At 46.7% G+C, this 16,877-nt stretch overlaps 1 protein-coding gene across 1 annotated transcript; it reads left to right on the forward strand.

Annotated features, from left to right (window-relative positions):
- The first annotated feature begins 595 nt into the window (after window positions 1-595).
- KLK7 (kallikrein related peptidase 7) lies at window positions 596-12,887 on the forward strand. Its single transcript, XM_039248300.1, has 6 exons — window positions 596-723; window positions 8,615-8,748; window positions 9,207-9,366; window positions 9,504-9,751; window positions 9,943-10,079; window positions 12,122-12,887. The coding sequence occupies exons 1-6, from the start codon at window positions 683-685 to the stop codon at window positions 12,275-12,277; spliced, it is 876 nt and encodes a 291-aa protein (XP_039104231.1). The 5' UTR covers window positions 596-682; the 3' UTR covers window positions 12,278-12,887.
- The last annotated feature ends 3,990 nt before the right edge of the window (window positions 12,888-16,877 follow it).

The raw sequence follows: 16,877 nt of genomic DNA on the forward strand, positions 1-16,877 counted from the left end.
TATGAGGAAATGAGTCACTTCATTGAAGGTGTCCAAACTGAAGTGTGAAGGAAAAGAGATTTGGGGGAGTTTTCATTAGAGCAGAGGCTTAATGTAAGTTGTCTTGAGAAAGATGTGTGTGGAGGGGGTAGTTACTCTAAGGATATAAATAAATTGCAACAGGATAAGGGGACTGGCTCCCCTCTACCTCATCTCCAGCTATGTTTCATTTCTTTCTTGCTACCAACCTCTAACTCATTTATTTGGCTCTCTGACGCCTTTCCCTACTTCATGCTTCTGCATTTTCATAGTGCTGGCTCCCGCGTGCACTTCTCCAGTCTCTTTCCTTATTTCACAACCTCTGAACTCCACCTTCACCTGCCTCCAACTGCTTCGCTTCCTGAGGATTTCCCAGATTATATTCTCATGCAAGAGAATCCCATTGGTCCAGGTCGATTTTTCTCCTCCAGCCCCATGATAGGCTACTGAAGGGCCAATGGTTTGACTGCATTCAGGTCAGGTGACCAGTCCCATCCAATCAGTGGCTATTTGGAATCAGGAGCTACGAATCATCTGGGACCTGGGCTGTGGGTGGAGCAGTTCTCCGCGAGGGGTGTGGGTGTGCTGGATGCATTGCATGACACACATCAACCTCTGTTCTCCGTGAAATCCCTGAATACCAGAAATCCTGAGGAGGTCTTTCATGCCTGATAGTAAACTGGAGCTGGGGATGCATTTCTGGAGGTGAGACTCAAGGGTCATCTCGGCCTAAAGAATTGTTTTAGAATTTTTATTATGAATAATTTCAAGCATATGTAAAATAGTATAGGAATCCTTGTATACCACCATCCAACTCAACCAAAGCCAATTCTTTCACCAATACTACACACTTCCTTAATGCTGGAATGTTTTGAAACAAATATTGGCTATCATTTTGTTCTTAAATATGTTCATTTGTATTTCTAAAACAGAGTATGGAAAACTACAGTTGATGGGCCAGATCCCAAGAGCTATAAATAGCTTTTACTACGTGATTGGATGCCAGGGAGCATTAATTTTGAACTCTAATTAGGCAAGAGTTTTCCCCCCAAAAGAATTTCATTTTGATCATTAACAGACATGTATGACAAAAATTGGTAACAAATTATTATTACTATATTTTGTATTTCATCAGTTAAAAATGTAGGGAGGGGTGCGTGCCTGGGTTGCTCAGTCAGTTAAGTCTGACTTAATCTCGGCTCAGGTCTTAATCTCAGGGTCATGAGTTCAAGTCCCTCGTTGGGTTCCACCATGCAACCTACCTAAAAAAAAAAAATGTGTGGAAATTTATTTTTTCTCTTGTTATGTGAATACCTATGTAATATCCTCAATTTTGCCTCATGGTCTAGAAAACCTAAAATATGTACTATTCGGCCCTTTATAGGAAAATTTGCCAACTCCAGCTCTAAAATATACTCTTTTTAAATACATAAACACCTTATGTTTTCACCCCCTACAGTTAGTAATAGTTCCTTAAAATCATCCAATATCCAGGTGATACTTAAATGTCCCCAATGGAATATAAACCAGAGAATACTTGAAGATTGATTTATAGTATTAAGGAGGGGCATGACTGAGGTCAGTGAGGGGAAGAGACTTGTCCAAGGTCAACCAAAATTCAGGAATAGGATTGTGGTCTGTGGGGTCTGGGAGGAAATCTGAGCACTAGGCATGGACAAAAGCTGAAAGGAGCCACTTAGTCAGGGAGCTTTTGGATAGCAATGTCAGAGCCCAAAATCAGTTCAAAATGGCCTATGCACAAGAGGAAACTGATTGGCTTAGATGGCTAGGAAGGCTGTGGGGATGGTTCATGATGTCAGAGGATGTGACATGGGTACTAGAGTCTCAAGTACTTGAAATAGTGACTTAAGCCTAATAATTAGCTCTCTCTCACACATGCTCTCTCTCTCTCTCTCTCTCTGACACTTTCTCTCTGACACTGCCTACTTCTCTGTTCCTCTGTTTTGTTGTTGTTGTTTTATCATATGTGTGAGCTGTTTCTCAACTCTGCTTGTCTCTTTCCTTCTCCTGTGGACCTCATTCTAGCCTCTGTAGACAGACTTTTTCAGAAGAAGGGAACCTAGCAGCTGTTGACATACCCAATTAAGCAAACACAGCAGAAACACAGATCTCCATTCTTCTGGCATCTTGATATTACTCCCAGGGAAGAACTCTGATTGGTTCAACTTGAACTGAGTCCACCCCCTTGGATCAATCATTGTTGCCAGGGAGGAAGCAATGCTTTTGTTGGCTTGGCCTGGGTCGTGCATGCATCAATCACACTGGTTGGGTGGGCAGATGGTAAGGTTTGGAGAACTATGACTGATATTTTCACCAGAACTATCTGAAATAAAAGGGCAACTTCCCAAAAGAAATGGGGAGCTGTTCTTGAAAGAAGAGGGAAGGGAATCCAGAAAGTCAGAAACAATGGGCTTTCAGAGCCCAAGGGGCTGAGTCAGGAGGTTCCAGGGTCACAGTGTCCAGGATCCCTCAGGGCAAGGCACAGCTGGCAGGATAACCAGATGCCAGTTCTCAGGTGTGATCATGAGCTGAAGGATGAGTCATCAGGCAAGGGTTCAGGACACAGGTTTGAGGGCAAGGGATGTATGAGGCTGGGTATCTGTGTGGGACTTGAGAACAGGTGCTGGTGCTGAACCCACAGGGCACAGGAGGGCTGGGACTTGGGGGTCTTACCAATATAAGGGTATGCATCCTTAATAGGCGTATAGGGTTCCAAGTCCATTTGGAGCCAAATAAGACTTCAAGAGTGTGAGACAGGAAAATTTTCTTCTCAGAGTGTGGGTTTTCTTCTGATTCCTTAGCTATTTGACTTTGCTCAAGTGATAAAACCTCTTTTAAACCTCCATTTTCTCATCTATAAAATGGGGAATACAGTCCTCACTTGGACCCATGTGAGAAATAGAAATGAGTTCTGACACATCGTGTAGCAGGTACACAAGAAATGAAAGCTGCTTCATTCTGGATTAATGGGGTAAGGAGGCTAATATTAACTCACTGTATGCTATGTGTACATCCACTTTCTTTTGATAATTTTATTTAATCCTCCCGTTTGCCTTGAGAAGTAAATTTTTCTCTCCCCCACTTTAAAAAGAGGCAAAGTGAGGATCAGAGAAAATTAAGTCACTTACCTGAAATCACAAGACTGGCAATTAGGATTCACACCTAGGTTGGTCTGACTTGTGAGGCCAAGTTCTTTCTCACACCCCATGGTTAAATGGCTCAGGAATGTCCTCAGAAAGGACAGAGAGTCTACAGTTGGCAAATCTGAGGATGACAGTGGTTCACAAACTTGTATACAAGTATTTATTTAAGTACCTCCTATGTTCCCTGGTCTGAGCTGGGTATGAACATCAGATTTGTTGCTTCTACTCATGTTTAGGTGTTTAGCAACAAAATCAGATTAAATAATTAAACACAGAAATATACACATACAGAGCACAGCAGAAGAGAAGTTCAGGGATGTATGAATGAATAACAGGGCTCCAGAGGAATGTGACTCCCTTCCTCTTTCTGACAGAATGCTGATGAGGCAGGGGGCTGAGGAGAGAATCCGGGAATAAAGATTTGGGCACTAGATAACAAATTGGGAGTCTTAGTAAAATTTCTCTCCTTAGGAAGTCAGGAGAGAAGCATATAGATTGCTGACTCACAGGGCTATGAGGTCAAGTGGTCTAGGGTCTACTCTTACTTGATTTGGGACTCCAAGTCAGGACTCCAAGTTGATATCCTTCAAGGCCAGTATCTTCTGGTGGAATTGGTGACATCAGGAGATCTGGGGTCTCATTTTGGATTTGATGAGAGGAAGTGTCTTAGAAAGTTTAGGGACTTAGCTTGAATTTAGTCAACATAGGATCAATGTTAGTATGATGTTAGTTGGTAGACTTTATTTTAGAGTTTGTATGAAACAAAGGGTCAAGATCATGGGTGGAATTGGGAAAATGAAGACAGAGAGGAGGAAGGAGTCAAGCATGGAAATCAATATGGAATTTCAGATAGAAATTGAGTTGAAGAGGAGAACAGGGCTGGAACTGGAGCCAGTGTTAGGATTGGTGTGATTTGGAGATGAGTTCATAGGGAGGATGTCAGTGTGGGCCTTCTGGAATATTTCAGGGATGGGCACTATAGTTTGAATTGTCCATGGGTCAGGCTTGGGACAAAGGCTATGGTGACATTCAGTTTTGGGTCAAGGTTGAGTTTGGTATATGTTTAGGGATTCAGGGTTTGGATCATGGTTTAAGGTTGGTTGAGGTGTGAGCCATAGCTCAAGCTAACGTTTGGAGTCAGGAACCTGGTCAGGTAAGTTAGAATTGGACAAAGATAAAGCAGAATTGAGGGCTAGGTTTGGTTATGAACTGAGGTTTTGGTTTAAGACTCAGGTTTGTGTCAAGATTGGTGTTGCAAACTGTGTCATAGTAAGAATTATGCTTGAAGCCAGCGACTGAGGTCTTTCTCATCCTCTCTCTCATGAGTACTTGATCATATCTGACCAGGCCTTCTCGATGAATGGCACCATCATCCATCAAGCAAGAGACTTGAAGTCTTAACATCTGTCTCCCTCACCACAACCTCCACTTAATCCATCCCTAATTCCTATTTTTTTCTTTCCTAGGCACATACTGAATCCATTCTTTTATTGCCATCTTCACCTCCTTAATGGCCTTATCCAAGTCACCATCATCTCTCATCTGGACTATAGCAATAATCTTCTTGTGTGTTCACATCCCCTTAAAATCCATCCTCCATATAGCAGGTAGAGTGACATTTTGCAAATACAAATCTTGTTATGTCACTCTTCTGACTAAAGTCCAAGTGGTTCACCGTTGTCCACAGAAGAAAGTCAAACTCACCATTACATACAATGTTCTTTATCATCTGGTCCCAGACAACTCCCTGTCTCTAAGCTCCATCCATGACCCCCTTCCATCTCAGGACCTTTGTACATATTGTTTCCTCTAAATGATATACTCTCCAATCCCTTCCCATTTTACTCTAGTTAAAATTTACTGTTTTTTCAACTCTTAGCTCATTGCCACTTCCTGGGTCAAGGTCTCCAGGAAGTGCTTTCCTTCAGAGCACACATTGTACTTGTAATTTTACATTTGTTTATGAATTATGCATCTTTATTTTACACTAGACTGTCAGCTCCTTGAGGGAAAGAACTCTGTCTAGGTTTGTGCACCATAGTATCCTCAGCATCTAGCCCAGCCTGGTATATAGATTTGTGCTCAATATGTATTTCTTAAGTGTATGAAGTGTATGAAGGATTGGATCCAAAGTGTATGAAGGATTGGATCCAAAAGACAATGTGGGAGGAGGGCTGGAAAGAGAACTAGAATTGGAAACAGGATTGTGTTTGTTGATTACTGTGACTTCAAGATAGAGATTCAAGTTAGAATTGGGTTTGGATTCATGGTTTAGGATCAGATTTGAATTTAACTTTGAGGTCTTATTAAGGAAGATTTTGGCTGTAGGAACCAAAACCTCCAAATCAGATAGGAAACCTGAAGAAGTCATGAGATGAAGAAGCAACATAGTTGTTTAATTCACTAGCTCAGAGACCTCATCAAAGACGCCAGTTATCACCATCTCTCTATTTGGCCATCTTCACTGTTTTGGCTTAGTCTGCCAGCCACGTTGCTCCATGGTTCCAGGACTGCCACAGCTGCATAACTTACATCCGAAAGAGCTGCCATGTGGCAGAAGAAAAGAGAACTCTTCAGGTGTCTCTTTTGAAAATAAGACAGTCTTTCCTAGAGGTGCCCCAATGATCTTCCTCTCATTATTGGCCAGGACAGCCTTTCATGTCCATGTCTAAACCAGTCACTGGCAAACAGAATATGGGTTTTATGTTTGGTGCTTTACTGCACCAAAGTATAAGGATGAAAGATTATCCAATCAAAATCGGGGTGCTCATAGAAAGGCAGAAGGAGTGAATGAGTGGGTAGGCAACAATAGTGCCTATTATGGGTCAAATTATGGGACAAAGGTAGGATTGGGTTGAGGTTGGCATTCAGATGAGATATGGGCTGATAGCTGAAGAACCAATTGCATTTTGGAGGTCTGCTTTAGAAGTTGGGGCAATTCCACTTTTAGGAGTTTATCTTCGGGACACCTGGGTGGCTTAGTCGGTTAAGCATCCGACTTTCGCTTAGGTCATGATTTCGCGGTTCATGGGTTCGAGCCCCGCGTCGGGCTCTGTGCTGACAGCCAGCTCAGAGCCTGAAGTCTGTTTCAGAGTCTGTGACTCCCTCTCTCTCTGACCCTCCCCTGCTCACGCTGTCTCTCTCTCTCTCTCCTAGAAATAAATGAAAAAAAAATTTTTTTAAAAAGGAGTTTATCTTCAAGTAATAATCAGATAATGGTTCCCATCTCATTTAAAGTAAAAGGCTAACTAAGTGTCCATCAACGGACGAATGGATCAAGAAGATGTGGTTTATCTATACCATGGAATACTACATGGCAATGAGAAACAATGAAATCTGGCCATGTGTAGCAACATGGATGGACCTTGAGGGTGTTATGCTGAGTGAAATAAGTCAGGCAGAGAAGGACAAATATCATATGTTTGCACGTATAGGAGGATTAGGAGGAACTTAACTGAGGAACAAGGGGGAGAAGAAGGGGGGAAATGGTGGGGGAAAGGGAGAGAGGCAAACCATGAGAGACTCTTGAATGCTGACAAAAACTGAGAACTGATGGATGTAGGGGGGAGGGGGGATGGGCATGGAGGAGGGCACTCATGGGGATGAGCACTGGGTGTTATGTGGAAACTAATTTGACAATAAACTATTTGTAAAAAATAAAAATAAAAATAAAAAAATAAAAACTTAAAAAAAAATAAAGTAAAAGGCTAAGTTCTGCATTGGTCTTCAAGACTCTGTGTCCTTTACATCTTATTATGTCTCTGATCTCATGTCCTGACCTTGTCTCCCTTGCTCATTCAGTTCCAGTCAAAATGTCTTCCCTGTTAGAACATTCTAGTCTCATACCTGCATGTTTGCCCTGCCTGGAATTCACTACCTACAGGTAGCTACGTGGATCCATTCACCATCTCCTTCATGATTTTGCTCAAATGTCACCTTCACATGGGAGTCTTTTCAGTCATCATTCCAAATATGTAACACCAGGGATCACTGAGAGTGGAGGGAACCACTAACTCCCTGTCCCTCTACCTGCTTTTATTTTTCTCCATAACACTTACCACCACCTAACAAACAATATTTTTCATGTATTTATTTTTGTATTCATGGTGTCTACCGGCTAGGAGAGCCTCTCTGAAGGAATTTTTGTCTGCTTTGTTGACTGCTGTGTCCCCAAGAGCAAAACAACTTCCGGCAGAGTAGACGTTCAATGGATACTTGAATGAAAACAAGGAGCAAAGATGAATGTACAAAGAAGTTCATCCCAGCATTATCATAATTAAAACTATCCAAATATACTCAGGTTGGAAACACATTACATAAATCATGGTATAATCAGGATGGAATACTATGTAGGAAGGAAGGAAGAGGAAATTATCTAAATAAACCACGAGGAAAAATTGTTCAAGGTGTTTTACAGAGGAAAAAAGTAGTATTATGTAATGCCTAGTACAGGGTTTTTTTTTGTTATAAATACATAATATGATAGAAATCTATGTATACTATGATAACAGTGAACATTTAGTAGGGTGCAATTAGGGAAAACACTTTCTTTTTAATTCACATTCCTATATCAGGGCCGGGAGTGAGTTCAGGCTCAAAGACACCACCGGGATCCAGACTAGAAAAGTTCCCACAGGCTGGTGAGGATTAGGGTACAGGGCGTAGGACACCCATGAGAGGGCACAAGAACAAAAAATGGCCCCAGAGGAGGCCAATCCCAGAGCTCAGCCTTCCCTGGATTCCAGCTCCCACGGCCCCTCTCAGAGCCAGCAGCTGGGCTCGCCAGCCTCAGGCCACCGGGGACATTGGGCCAGAATGGGTGGGGTGAACTGTCTGGGTACTGCCCGACCCAGGCCTCCAGAGGGAGGGTGGAGGAAGAATTGAGTGCGGCAGCCAGCCGATTGCTTTAGCCGCCTCAGGGCCTTGAGATAACTGCGAACACAGGAAGGGGGTGTCTCAGAGCTGGCTCTACCTGCACCCCAGGGCACTGGGGGCGGACGCGGGGGCGGAGGTGGTATAAGAGGGCCGCCCTGCACAGGGCTGGACATGCTTGGCTCCCGACTGGGTCTGGAGCCGAGATCACATCAGACCCTCCAGAGGTGAGAAGGGGCCTTGTCTGGGGTGTGGGATGAGGCTTGCTGGACAGCTGGGTCCTGCTCCTCAGGGGAGGAGGAGCCTGGAATCCTGGTTCTGAGGGATGAGGGGCTGGAAGTCTGGCATTTGGGGTCTTTGGGGGAAAAAGGAACTGAGGATCTAGACTTGCAGATGGGGAGGGATGGGAACCCAGATTCCTGGGTCCCAAGGAGAAGGGAGGTCTGGAGGCTTGGCCTCCTGGGTCTGATGGAGGAGGGGCTGGGGCTGAGACCCCTGCGTCTGCTGGGGGAGGGCTAGGGGCTTGGACTCCTGCTTCCTGAACTCTTTGTCCTTCCCAGTCCCAGCAGAAGAGACCCTTCCTCTGCCTGGAAACCCCTGGCAAGGCTCAGAGAGGCCACCATGGCAGGGTCCCTTCTCCTGCCTCTGAAGATCTTACTGTTGTCTTTAGCCCTGGGGTCTGCTGAACAAGAAGGTGAGTGTGAACTGAGAGGTCTGACCTCACCCCTGGGGCCTCCCTCCATCCCCACTGGCCCTTCCCAGGGCCCCCCTCTCTCCAAAGACTCCCTAAGTCAGTTCCCACCCCCTGCAGCCGCTTCTGCCCCTGGAAGACAAGACTCTTCCACTTCCTGCTTCCTTTTTCTCCGGCTTTTCCAACCCCTGGGGTCTCTGTGCCGTCCAAGCCATCTCCTGAACTCAGTGTTGCTTCCATCAGCTTCGGTGGCTGCCTCCAAACAAGATGCTCCTCCTGGGCCTCTGAACAGACTCTGTCTTTCCCCATCTCCATGTCCTGCCTTCTCCGCACTGGTGTCCATTTCTGCCTTTGCATTTGTCTTGTCTCTGTCTCTTCCCACCTTTCTCTGCAAATCCATCAGCTGCCTCTTCAGCCCCTCTGATGTTGCTACTCGTGTTTTCCTCCATGTCTCTATCCAGCCCAGGGTGACAAGAGTGGGGAGAAGATTATTGAGGGAGTCCCATGTACAAGAGGCTCCCAACCCTGGCAGGTGGCCCTACTCCGGGGCAATCAGCTTCACTGTGGAGGTGTGTTGCTCAATGAACAGTGGGTGCTCACTGCTGCCCACTGCAAGATGAGGTATGTGGCAAGGACACTGGAGCCCTCTCTCTGGGTCTCTGTCGCCCTTTCTCAGGGTCTCTGTCCCCTTCCCTTAAGGTCCCTGTCCCTTATCCCTCTCACAGTGTTTCTCTCTGAATGTCACCCTCTTCTCCCAGTGAGTACCGTGTGCACATGGGCAGTGATCAGCTGGGTGATAAGAGAGCCCAGAAGATCCCGGCCAAGCAGTCGTTCCGCCACCCTGGCTACTCCACTCAGACCCACGTTAATGACCTTATGCTTGTAAAGCTGGATCGCCGAGCCAGGCTGTCATCGAGTGTGAGGAAAGTCAACCTGCCCTCCCGCTGTGAACCCCCTGGGACCACATGCACCGTTTCCGGCTGGGGCACCACCACCAGCCCGGATGGTGAGGCTGTCTTTGGGACCCAAGAGCCCTAGCTCCCAACTCCTACTCCCTCGGACCCCAAAGACCAGAGGTCAGGCCCCATTTCATGACTTGAGTGTTGAGCCTCCAGCCCCATCTTCCTTCAGAGTCCAAACAGTCAGGGGGCAGCAGGTCCAGGCCTACGAGTGACCCCCCCCTCCTCTCTCCACCAGTGACCTATCCATCGACGCTCATGTGCACAGATGTGAGACTCATCTCCCCCCAGGACTGCAAGAAGGTTTACAAGGACCTGCTGGGAAACTCCATGCTGTGTGCTGGCATCCCCAACTCCAAGACCAATGCCTGCAACGTGAGACTCTGCCCGTCCCTAGCCCTGGCTCCCCCGTCATCCCCACCATACAGAACTTGTGCACCTGACCCTGGTGCCGAACCTCCCCTGGTACCCCGCGCCACCCGAGGGCCTGTTTTCCTAGCTCTCTCTATCCCGTTCTCTGCTGGAGCACTAGTGGGAGCCCAGGAGGCTGGCATGACCTTGGGGATGGGGCAGAATGGCAGCGGGAAAGATGATGTTCAGACAGGTGGCAGGAGAGTGAGGCACTGGCTTCAAGCCCAGACTTCAAGTGGATGCCAAAAGAAATCATATCGTACTAGTGCAATATTTTACAAAATTAAAATCCATGCAGGGGCGCCTGAGTGGCTCAGTCGGTTGAGCGTCCGACTTTGGCTCAAGTCATGATCTCGCAGTTCGTGAGTTCAAGCCCCGCATCAGAGCTCTGCGCTGACAGCTTAGAGCCTGGGGTCTGCTTCAGATTGTGTGTCTCCCTCTCTCTCTGCCCCTCCTCCACTCATATTCTCTCTCTCTCTCTCTCTCGATAAATAAACATTAAAATTTTTTTAAAAATCCATGCAAAAAGTCCATGATGAACAAAATATCAGATTTTTAGTAAAGAGTGATCACCCTTTCAGTAAAGAGCGATCATTTGCCTCAGGCTCCAGTAGTGATGCAGCATAGCACTGTACTGACCCTGTCTTTCTCTAAAATTAGGATACCGTGCTCAGCATGGACTTTTTCATACTACGTTTGATATTTTTAAGTATTGTATTACAGTATTGTTTATTGCAATTATTGAGATTTTGTGCCCAGAGCTAACGTCTCCTCCACCTTATCCCAGTCCTACTTTTAGGGAAGGAACTGTCTTCCCCTGCTCTTTGCTCCCCCTTCCTCATCTTTTTTTTTTTTTTAGCAGCTTATTTATTGAGAGAGAGAGAAGGCAGGGGCAGAGAGAGAGGGAGAGACAGAATCCCAAGCAGGCTCTGAGCTGTTGGCACAGAACACAGGGCCTGATCTCAGGAACCTGAGATCATAACCTGAGCTGAAATCAAGAGTCGGATGCTTAACTGACTGAATCACCCAGGAGCCCTGTTCCTCATCTTTATAACCTCCTCTCTGTCTCTTAAGTGTCATCATTTTCCATCTTCCTCTCTCTGTGTGGGATATCTTTCTCTCTCTTTCTTCTCTCTTTAGTCTGTCTCTATCACTCTTTTTATTTACCTGTCCCTACCTGTGCCCATCTCTGCTCCACCCCCTAGGTTTCTGCTTCTCTCTTCCCCTCTCCCTTCGGCCTTCTTTCCACCCTTCTTTCTGTACCCGACTCTCTTTGCCCACATCTATACCCTCAGCTTTCAAGAGGAGGTAGGATGGTGTGTGTTAAAGATAGGGGAGATGAGACAAGGAGGTGTGTCCTAGAGAATGGGCAGGAGGTGGGGCTTTCTCTCTGGTGAGGGCCGGCTTCATGAATATGCAAGTTGTGCAGTGGCGCAGAGCTTCACGCCAAGCTCCTGGAGAGTCCTGCACATGGTTGAACACACTTCTGTGGCTGTCTTGAATCTCTTGATAATTTTTTAAAAATAGTTTATTGTCAAGTTGGTTTCCATATAACACCCAGTGCTCATCCCCACAAGTGCCCTCCTCCATGCCCATCACCCCCCACATATTCATTTTGCACTGCGGTCTGTAAATTATGTCATTGGCTCTGCCCTTGTTTCCCTTTTGTGCACAAGGGGCATGTATCCCTATTCTCTGGAGATGAAGCTACTTCTCCTCTTGGCTTAGTGAAGAGTGGGGAGGGGGGAGTAAGTGGAGCTCTGACCTCTGGAAGCTCCACCTCCTTCCCAGTGATTGGTCCCATTGGCTGAGGCACAAGCCAATGGTTCTCTCCAGGACAGCACTAATTCCTGCTCTCCCACTGGTCCCCAGAGACTGTGAGTCTTTTCTTATTGGCCAGGGTGGAAGTCCATGGCCTGGCGGGACAGAGCATAATAACTGCAAACTGTGAACATGTCAGTGGTGGTTGCTCTGAAATCAAAACTAATCTGCTTTTTCTTCTCCAGGGTGACTCAGGGGGACCACTGATGTGCAAAGGTACCCTGCAAGGCCTGGTGTCCTGGGGAACTTTCCCTTGTGGCCAACCCAATGACCCAGGTGTCTATACCCAAGTCTGCAAGTACGTCAAGTGGATAAATGAGACCATGAGAAGGCATAGCTAACCTCTGCATACCTTCCATCTCTTCATCCATACGCCTCGAACAAGAAATATACAGAAATAAGGACGTGATGAACTGTAGTCATATTTGACTTTACCTTTCCTCAAAGACATTGCAACCTCAACAATATGCCATGTGTGTAAACCAATCAAATTAACAAAGACCTAGGACACAAAAACCTCAGTGTTGGTAAAGACCAACAGGCTCAAACAGTGGAATTGTAAATTGTAAATTTATGGAAGGCCATTTGGCAAGTTGATTGAGACCCTTAGTTACCACCATTGACCCTGTGATTCTAGTTTAGAAAGGTATTACTAAAAACATAAAAAATCCAAGTGTGGCACAAGGTTTGAATTCATCACATTATCATAGCAAAACAGTGGAAACACTGAACATGTCCCTAATTAGTGGATTGTTTAGGTCAACAATAGGCATATTTGGGACAAGGATATTAGGAAGCTGTTAAGGATAATGACTTTGCAGAATTGCTAGTGTTATGCAAGAATGTTTGTGTTGTGTGATGGAACATGAAAAAAGAAAGATGCAAATATATGTATGGGAGTCTAACCATGTAAAATGAAATAATCACAAAATAAAATCTGAAAAGAAATGGCATGCAGTTGGTCATTATGGGATGTCTCCTTCCTTCCATTTATTTTCTGTGGGTGTGCACTTTTGCAACATGAAAACAAAGCTGGAAAAGCTCTGAAGATCTAAGACTGGAGAGGAGGGACCCTTAAGAGAGGGAGACACATCTGATATTGAGCCCTCACCCTGCTCCCTGCCTAATGATCTGTTTCTATCCATTTCTCAGATTTTACTTTTCCTCATCTATAAAATAGGAGAGAAAGAGAGAGCAAGAAAAGGTCAAGAGGGAAGAAAGAAAGGCTGAGGGAAGAGAGAATAAGCCTACCTCATTGGGGTGGAAAGGATGTGATAAGTGTTCCTGAGTATTTCACAGGTGGCAAACCAGGAGAGAAACAGGTTTTCCGGAAGGATAAGGCTGGTAGGTGGATGGGACCCCTGAGGCCCCCCAAAGCACACCCCCCAAAGTGAGCAGCCAGCATCCCAGGTGCCAGAGGAAGATGGGGGTGGGAATCTGGGTTGGTGGGCTCCTTTTTTCAAAGTAGGCAGGGAAGGGGCCTCTGGAAGGGAAGAGGGAGGAGTCCCCTGTGACTCAGAGCCTGGCCATGCCCCTGGCTTCCTGCCATCAAAGGCTCCCTGGGCAATCACACCTCAGACGCTGCTGACAGAGGGATCCTCTCCAGCTGAAAGCTCTCCCTCCTGTCTTTCCAGTTTCTCCCCCAGAATTCTCAGCCACTGTCCTCCAGATCCTTCCTCTCTTCATCTCATCTCCCTAGCAAGTCTCTCCTAGCCCCCAACTCCTCTGCTCTTCCCCATATCACAGAAAACATAGGCACAAAACACAGGAGTCCAGACCCCCTCAGACCCTACAAGCTATTTGCAAATGACTTCCCCATTCCTCTTCCTTTATCCTTGAAGTGAGAGAAATAACACCTATATCCCAGATCTGTTACGAATATTAAATAAACTTAATATTCAGAAAGTTCTAGAACATTGCCTTCCATGGAATAAGCCATCAATTGAAGCCATGTTAGTTCTTACTGTCTAATTTCTGGCAGCTTTTCCCTTGCTTACACTCTCCAAGTTTTATTGTAACACATTTTCTTTATTGAAGACTTTTGCACAGCACGCAATTTGGAGAAAAATACCCTGTACATAAGCATGTGTGGCATGCGGAGAGAGAAGAATCTTAACTGGCAGATGCCTGCAGTTGGGAACTTCATTCTCTCTCTCCTAGAGGCTCTTAGAGCTGGAACTCCTCACCGCCTATCATCCCCCTCCTTTCCCATGAGAGACTCTTAACAACTCCCCCCAAGCCCTACTATCCCCTAACGGGGTAAGGTACATCCAGTGGGAGGGCCAAAATGTGGGCCATGTTCACTGCCATGTCAGACATCGAATCCCAATCCAAAAGGTTCCACCATTTCCTAGGTGTTGGATGTTGAGTAATTAACTTCCTTCTCTTAGCCTCAGTTTCTTTTCGGTAAAATGGGAGTGGGTGTAATGAAGTCATTTAATCATTTGGTCAACATTTCCTAAGTCTTCCTCTGGGCCAGGTCCTGTGAGGGCACTTGGGACACACGGGTGAGTCAACCTCAGTGCCTGCCCTCAAGGTGCTCATGATCCAGTGGGGGAGGGGGACATGGATCCAGATGCTTGCGGTCCAGGGTGACCTGAGGGAGGCACCTGCTGTGGGAACCTAGGTGAGAGAGTGACTAACCCAACTGCAGGGGGTGGAAGTTGAAAGGTGTTCAGGGAAGGCTTCCTGAAGGAGGTGATGTCTAAGCAAAGACTTGAAAGACAAGTTGTGGGTAGGGGAAGGTGGGAAGAGCATTTGGAGAGGGGAAATAGCATGGGTGAGGGCCCAGAGGTGAAAGAGCAATCTTCATGTCTGGAGCACGAGACCTGTGAGCAGAGCTGGGCTGTGAAATGTGACAGCCACTCACCACAGTGGTTCCTGACTTGTGAAATGTGGCGAGTTCCAACTGAGATGTGCTGTAAGGGGAAGACACATCAGATTCCAAACACTTACCATGCAAAAAATATGAAGGCAAACTATCATTAAAAATATTCTTATTTTGATTTCACATGGCAATACTAGGTGTATTGGGTTAAATGAAATATTAAAATGAACTTCTGTTTCTTTTTACTATTTATTTATAGTTTTTAATTCTTTTTTTTTATTTTAGAGAGAGCAAGCAAGGGAGAGGGGCAGAAGGAGGGAGCGAGAGAGAGGAGAAATCTTAAGGGAGACTCTATGCTCATCACAGAACTCAATGCAGGGCTTCATCCCAGGACTCTGGGATTGTGACTTGAGCTAATATCAAGAATTGGATGCTCAACTGGCTGAGCCACACCTAGGTGTCCCTTTTTTACTCTTTTAAAAAACTTATAGCTACTAGAAAATTTAAAAGTGCATGTGTACTTGGCATTATATTTCTATTGATCTGCATTGCATTGGATGCTGAAGATTCCTCCAACACCCAGATGAGGGGCTGGGACTTTGTCCTAGGGGTGATGAGGGAGCCAGAGCAGGGCTAATGAGCAGGAGAGGGGCAGGGCCAGCTGGGGGTACAGGGAGACCCCTCTGGAGTAAAGGGAAAGATACAGAGAAGGAGTAAGAGCCCAGGTAGATGATCCAGGTGGGAAAGAAGTGGGTCTGAGCTGGGGTCAGGGGCATGGGGATAGAGAGGAGGGGCCAAGAGAGAAAGAGGGTGGTGGGCCGGGTTGTGCGAGATCCAGCAGGCTGTCAGGGAGGATGGTGGGTTCTGAGAAGATGCTGAGTTCAGTGGGAACATGGGTATGAAGGGCCTGGGGGAGGTTGGGGGCACGGGAGCAGCCTAAGAATATTTTGGTTTTTTTTTTTTATGTTTTATTTATTTCTAGGAGAGAGAGAGAGAGACAGCATGAGCAGGGGAAGGTCAGAGAGAGAGGGAGTCACAGACTGAAACAGGCTCCAGGCTCTGAGCTAGCAGTCAGCACAGAGCCCGACGCGGGGCTCGAACCCACGAACCGCGAGATCATGACCTAAGCGAAAGTCGGACGCTTAACCGACCAAGCCACCCAGGCGCCCCAGCCTAAGAATATTTTGAATGTCAAGCGTTGACTTTCATCCTCCAACGCCCAAGCTGGTGCTGAGGTGGACATTGCTGATATCAGTTGTCACCGTGTCTAGTGATCTCCCCACAAGCCCTCATTTTCCTTCTCATGCCCTGTGCTCATCACATCCATCTTTAGTTCCCTCCCCAAGGCCACACTCCTGTTCCCCACCCCACACCCACCACAAGCCAGGCCTCCACGCCCTCCTCCTGACCAACACTGAGCGCGACTTTCAAGGCCCAGCTTCAAAGCACCTCCTCACATCCCTCTAGATCCTTCCGCAGCATCCGAGGCCCCCATTTCACACTCCCACATCCCTCTCACATTTTCTTGCATCCCTGCTTATTTCCAAGCCTCTCCCTATATGTTGAATTTCATCATAAACCCTCCTGTCTCCTAGCTTCCCTGCTCCCCATCACCCTTCTGGCTCTGTCTGGGGAACTAACCCACATGGGCAGGGGCAGGGGGTCTCCTGGAAATGCAGGGGAAGCCAGGGGAGGATAAGCAGACCGAGATGTGTCAACAAAGACTCGGAGAATAGGGAGAAAGAATAGGACAGAGATCCAGAGAAAAAGATGGGAAAGAGACAGAGGAAACACAGGAAAACCCAGAGAAAGAGACGGATGTGTCCCAACCATGGCCGGGGGGACAGAGGTGGACAGTGAGACCTCAGAGGTGGGCAAGTCTGGAGCGGGGGGTCAGGAGGGTCAGAAGTTCTCACATCCGGGCAGAGGTGGGTGGACAATCAAAGGACAGCAACAGGACTGTCAGACAGGGACAAAGGGAAGCTGTTGACACAGCCGCCCGCCTGCCCGGAAGAGAGGTTGAGAAACGGAGCTGCTGGGAGCATGGCACTGGGTGCTGGGGGTGGACAAAGCCCGATTGTTCGAGGCCCCTTTCCCCACAGTGCCTGGGCCTG

Source organism: Hyaena hyaena, unplaced genomic scaffold, assembly GCF_003009895.1.
Source record: "Hyaena hyaena isolate Hyena2069 unplaced genomic scaffold, ASM300989v1 scaffold_9, whole genome shotgun sequence".
In the NCBI taxonomy this organism is placed as follows: domain Eukaryota; kingdom Metazoa; phylum Chordata; class Mammalia; order Carnivora; family Hyaenidae; genus Hyaena; species Hyaena hyaena.